A 6,557-nucleotide genomic window follows, 5' to 3' on the forward strand; every position below is an offset into this window, starting at 1 on the left:
TCTATGACGCGGTATGATCCAACATGGAAGCCTCTGCAGCGAGCACGTATCGGTCGGACTCGGAAAGTCATAAGTAGACGCAGCATTGGCTGCTGTGACGCGAGAAATTGGGCCGCCATCTTGAAGTGGTGATGAGGAGCCGGCGAGCAGCCTAAACCAGTGGTTCTCAAACTATTTTCAGTGATGTACCCACTGTGAACATTTTTTTAATTCAAGTACCTCCTAATCAGAGCAAAGCATTTTTGGTTGAAAAAAAGAGATAAAGAAGTAAAATACATCATCCCTCTTTGGGGATTGTAATAGAGATCCATCTGGATTCATCAATTTAAAGGCCTACTGAAATGAGATGTTCTTATTTAAACGGGGATAGCAGGTCCATTCTATGTGTCATACTTGATCATTTCGCCATATTGCCATATTTTTCCTGAAAGGATTTAGTAGAGAACATCGATGATACAGTTCGCAACTTTTGGTCGCTAATAAAAAAGCCTTGCCTGTATCGGAAGTAGCAGACGATGTGCGCGTGACGTCGCGGGTGGTAGAGCTCCTCATATCTGAACATTGTTTACAATCATGGCCACCAGCAGCGAGAGCGATTCGGACCGAGAAAGCGACGATTTCCCCATTAATTTGAGCGAGGATGAAAGATTCGTGGATGGGGATAGTGAGAGTGAAGGACTACAAAGAAAAAAAAAGCGAAGTCAGTGGGAACGATTCAGATGTTATTAGACACATTTACTAGGATAATTCTGGAAAATCCCTTATCTGCTTATTGTGTTACTAGTGTTGTAGTGAGATTATACTGTCGTACCTGAAAGTCGGAGGGTTGTGGTGACCGCCAGTGTCTCTGAGGGAAGCCACGGAGGAGGCAAAATAATCGCAGCTGCCTCTTTGACAGCTGCAGGAGGAACGACACAAGCTCTGCTCATGTCTATGGTAAGAGCCGACTTGTTACCACAATTTTCTCACCGAGACCTGCCGGTTGACATGTGGTAGAGAACCATATTCGCTTGACCGCTCTGTTCCATATTAAAGCTTCACCGTCATCTTTAAGTGAATGTAAACAAAGAAACACCGGCTGTGTTTGTGTTGCTACAGCCGGCCGCAATACACCAACATCTTTCTTCTTTGTAGTCCCATTATTAATTGAACAAATTGCAAAAAAATTCAGCAACACAGATGTCCAGAATACTGTGTAATTATGCGATTAAAGCAGACTACTTTTAGCCGTGATCAGTGCTGGAAGAACATGTCTGCTACAACCGGTGACGTCATCATACGTGTCATCATTCCGCGACGTTTTCAAAAGGAATAATTTGCGGGAAATTTAAAATTGCAATTTAGTCAACTAAACCGGCCGTATTGGCATGTGTTGCAATGTTAATATTTCATCATTGATATATAAACTATCAGACTGTGTGGTCGCTAGTAGTGGCTTTCAGTAGGCCTTTAATTCCAAACATTTCTTCACAAAAAAATAAATTTTAACAACAATATTTACACTCCTCAGCCTTCCCGGTAAGGTTTATTCAGGTGTACTGGAGAGGAGGCTACGCCGGAATAGTCGAACCTCGGATTCAGGAGGAACAGTGTGGTTTTCGTCCTGGTTGTGGAACTGTGGACCAGCTCTATACTCTCGGCAGGGTTCTTGAGGGTGCATGGGAGTTTGCCCAACCAGTCTACATGTGCTTTGTGGACTTGGAGAAGGCATTCGACCGTGTCCCTCGGGAAGTCCTGTGGGGAGTGCTCAGAGAGTATGGGGTATCGGACTGTCTTATTGTGGCGGTCCGCTCCCTGTATGATCAGTGTCAGAGCTTGGTCCGCATTGCTGGCAGTAAGTCGGACACGTTTCCAGTGAGGGTTGGACTCCGCCAAGGCTGTCCTTTGTCACCGATTCTGTTCATAACTTTTATGGACAGAATTTCTAGGCGCAGCCAAGGCGTTGAGGGGTTCCGGTTTGGTGGCCGCGGGATTAGGTCTCTGCTTTTTGCAGATGATGTAATCCTGATGGCTTCATCTGGCCGGGATCTTCAGCTTTCACTGGATCGGTTCGCAGCCGAGTGTGAAGCGACCGGAATGAGAATCAGCACCTCCAAGTCAGAGTCCATGGTTCTCGCCCGGAAAAGGGTGGAGTGCCATCTCCGGGTTGGGGAGGAGACCCTGCCCCAAGTGGAGGAGTTCAAGTACCTAGGAGTCTTGTTCACGAGTGAGGGAAGAATGGATCGTGAGATCGACAGGCGGATCGGTGCGGCGTCTTCAGTAATGCGGACGTTGTATCAATCCGTTGTGGTGAAGAAGGAGCTGAGCCGGAAGGCAAAGCTCTCAATTTACCGGTCGATCTACGTTCCCATCCTCACCTATGGTCATGAGCTTTGGGTCATGACCGAAAGGATAAGATCACGGGTACAAGCGGCCGAAATGAGTTTCCTCCGCCGGGTGGCGGGTCTCTCCCTTAGAGATAGTGTGAGAAGCTCTGCCATCCGGGAGGAACTCAACGTAAAGCCGCTGCTCCTTCACATTGAGAGGAGCCAGATGAGGGGGCTCGGGCATCTGGTCAGGATGCCACCCGAACGCCTCCCTAGGGAGGTGTTTAGGGCACGTCCAGCTGGTAGGAGGCCACGGGGCAGACCCAGGACACGTTGGGAAAACTATGTCTCCCGGCTGGCCTGGGAACGCCTCGGGATCCCCCTGGAAGAGCTAGACGAAGTGGCTGGAGATAGGGAAGTCTGGGCTTCCCTGCTTAGGCTGCTGCCCCCGCGACCCGACCTCGGATAAGCGGAAGATGATGGATGGATGGATGGATGGATGGAACAATATTTATGGAACATTTCCACAAAAAATCTAGCTGTCAACACTGAATATTGCATTGTTGCATTTATTTTCACAGTTTATGAACTTACATTCATATTTTGTTGAATATATTCAATAAATATATTTATAAAGGATTTTAGATTTGTTGCTCTTTTTACAATATTTTAAAAAAAATCTCACGTACCCCTTGGCATACCTTCAAGTACCCCCAGGGGTACGCGTACCCCCATTTGAGAACCACTGGTCTATAAGATATATAGATATCTAATGTATTCATATATTGTTTATGTAGGATATACGCATGTATATATAACCTAATCATATTGTTTCTTCAATTTAAAAACTGTTTTTTCCCCCTTCTCTGGGATTATATTCCCAGTTTTGATCTGGGACGTCTGGTCACTTATAGCATATACGAATATTCTATTACTGTTAGGCAAAATATGAATAATAAAACATGTGGCCCCTATCATAGCTACACGTATGACGAAAAAAGCGTGTGAAAATCAGTGCTATTCAGTAAAATGAATTAAATGTGTTGACAGTTCAATGTTCCTGACAAATGAATTGCACTGAGCAGAGCGGATCACCACTCCAAGATGGCGGCCCGGCGTCTCGTCAGCGCCAGTACGCAGAGATCAGGGGTCACCAATGCGGTGCCCGCGGGCACCATGTCGCCCGTAAGGACCAGATGAGTCGCCCGCTGGCCTGTTCTAAAAATAGCTCAAATAGCAGCACTTACCAGTGAGCTGCCTCAATTTTTTTCATTGTATTTATTTACTAGCAAGCTGGTCTCGCTTTGCTGGACATTTTTAATTCTAAGAGAGACAAAACTCAAATAGAATTTGAAAATCCAAGAAAATATTTCAAAGACTTGGTCTTCACTTGTTTAAATAAATTCATTTATTTTTTTACTTTGCTTCCAATAACTTTCAGAAAGACAATTTTAGAGAAAAAAATACAACCTTAAAAATTATTTTAGGATTTTTAAACACATATACATTTTTTACCTTTTAAATTCATTCCTCTTCTTTCCTGACAATTTAAATCAATGTTCAAGTAAATGAAAACATTTTTATTGTAAAGAATAATAAATACATTTGAATTTAATTCTTCATTTTAGCTTCTATTTTTTCGACGAAGAATATTTGTGAAATATTTCTTCAAACTTATTATGATTAAAATAAAAAAGAAATGTTCTGGCAAATCTAGAAAATCTTTAGAATCAAATTTGAATGTTATTTCGTAGTCTTTTAAAATTTTTGTTCTGGAAAATCTAGAAGAAATTTGTCTTTGTTAGAAATATAGCTTGGTCCAATTTGTTATGTATTCTAAGAAAATGCAGATTGGATTTTAAACTATTTAAAACATTTCATCCAAATTCTAAAATTAATATTAATCAGGAAAAATTACTAATGATGTTCCATAAATTATTTTTAAATTTTTTTCAAAAACATTCGAATTAGCTAGTTTTTCTCTTCTTTTTTTCGGTTGAATGTTGAGTCTAAATTGAAGATAAACTGTTTCAAAATTTAATTTTCATTTTTTCGTGTTTTCTCCTTTTTTAAACCGTTCAATTAAGTAGTTTTTTTTCATCATTGATTCTCTACAAAAAAAACCTTCTGTAAAAGGAAAAAAAATATATGACAGACAGAAATACCCATTTTTTAAATATATATATAGATTTATTTATTAAAGGTAAATTGAGCAAATTGGCTATTTCTGGCAATTTATTTAAGTGTGTATCAAACTGGTTGCCCTTCGCATTAATCAGTACCCAAGAAGTAACTCTTGGTTTCAAAAAGGTTGGTGACCCCTGACTTAGAACATGACTATGAATGTGCCGCAGTGCATTGTGGGAAATGTAGTGTTTGAGGCGGTGTAATCCAACATGGAAGCCTCTGCAGCGAGCACGCATCGGTCGGACTCAGAAGAGGACAGCGGCTTGGACGATGATGTTCACACTTCACAACTCGGAACCAAGGAATAGTAAGAGTTATGAGTCAATGTTTCACTAGTACACGTTAAGGACGGATAAAGTTATCGTTATTATTCCTCCAGATAGCTCCCGGAACAGCTAAGCTAGCGCTAACCTCTAAACTCTTTATTTTTTCTGAAGTAGTTGAAATGATTTCTCATGTTTGTTTGATGTTTTCTGCAGCTGGGAAGATACTTACCAAAGGGAACTGGAAACATTCAAAGACATCGGCGACGTTGGTGAGATATGGTAATCCAGTTAAAACTTGCACCCAAGGTAACTTTATTTATCCCACTTTGGGGAAATTGTTCGGTTGCATTATTAGATAACATATCAACAGGACACAGATACATATAACTAATGGAATTTAACCAAAATTAAAATAGAATGGAGTATACATACAATACAAGAGCTGGAGAATAAATAACAGTATCACAACACACACACACACACACATATATATATATATATATATATATATATATGTGGCGCAGTGGAAAAGTGGCCGTGCGCAACCCGAGGGTCCCTGGTTCAATCCCCATCTACTACCAACCTCGTCACGTCCGTTGTGTCCTGAGCAAGACACTTCACCCTTGCTCCTGATGGGTGCTGGTTAGCGCCTTGCATGGCAGCTCCCTCCATCAGTGTGTGAATGTGTGTGTGAATGGGTGAATGTGGAAGTAGTGTCAAAGCGCTTTGAGTACCTTGAAGGTAGAAAAGCGCTATACAAGTACAACCCATTTATCATTCATTTATTTAAATATGTATGTATATATCAATATATATATATATATATACTGGGGCGGCATAGCTCGGTTGGTAGAGCGGCCGTGCCAGCAACTTGAGGGTTGCAGGTTCGATTCCCGCTTCCACCATCCTAGTCACTGCCGTTGTGTCCTTGGGCAAGGCACTTTACCCACCTGCTCCCAGTGCCACCCACACTGGTTTAAATGTAATTTAGATATTGGGTTTTACTATGTAAAGCGCTTTGAGTCACTAGAGAAAAGCGCTATATAAATATAATTCACAATTCACTTACTGTATATATATATATACACATATATGTGTATATATATGTATATGTATATATATATGTATATGTGTGTATATATATGTGTGTATACATATATATATGTGTATATATATGTGTATATGTATATATGTATGTATATATACAGTATATATGTATGTATGTGTATATATATACATATATGTATATATATATATATATATATATATATATACTGTATATATATATATATATATATATATATGTTTACACTGCATTATGCTTAATATTTCTTGTTTTTGTCTTTCAAATGAAAGGTTTGGCGAGGAAAGCATGAGCCGTGTGCTCAAATGGATGGACACAGCTAATATTCCAGAAGATGCTGCCATTCTGGACATCGGCACAGGAAATGGAGCCTTTTTAGTTGAACTGGTATGGAACAGTATGCATCATGTACAGGACGTCCGTCCCCTGGTCTACCAACGGGTTTCATTCCTCAGATCCTACTTCTACTGTGTGCAGATCACATGTAAAAAGTACAGTACTCGAAAGCCTAAATTCAAGGATGACATAAAAGAGTTAAGCATAGTAAATCCTCACTTTTATAAGCTTTATTCAGTTGCTTATTGGGAGAAGGAAGAACATTTCGATAGTGAGACCACTACACTGCTCACAGTAGTTATGACTGTCCATTTCATATTAGGAAAATCCTTTCTCATGTTCAGGCATATACATTTTTACAGTAGAATAGAATATGAT

The 6,557-nt window shown here is 40.4% G+C and overlaps 1 protein-coding gene across 1 annotated transcript in view; it reads left to right on the top strand.

Annotated features, from left to right (window-relative positions):
- The first annotated feature begins 4,650 nt into the window (after positions 1-4,650).
- Positions 4,651-6,557, top strand: part of eef1akmt2 (EEF1A lysine methyltransferase 2) — a 9,675-nt gene continuing 7,768 nt past the window's right edge. Inside the window, exons 1-3 of the mRNA XM_061911668.1 lie at positions 4,651-4,800; positions 4,973-5,038; positions 6,116-6,230. Of these exons, the coding sequence (XP_061767652.1) occupies positions 4,703-4,800; positions 4,973-5,038; positions 6,116-6,230 (279 nt within the window). The 5' untranslated portion in view covers positions 4,651-4,702. The remainder of the gene's footprint in view (positions 4,801-4,972; positions 5,039-6,115; positions 6,231-6,557) is intronic.

The sequence above is a fragment of the Nerophis ophidion genome, linkage group LG09, assembly GCF_033978795.1.
Source record: "Nerophis ophidion isolate RoL-2023_Sa linkage group LG09, RoL_Noph_v1.0, whole genome shotgun sequence".
NCBI classification, from domain to species: Eukaryota; Metazoa; Chordata; class Actinopteri; order Syngnathiformes; family Syngnathidae; genus Nerophis; species Nerophis ophidion.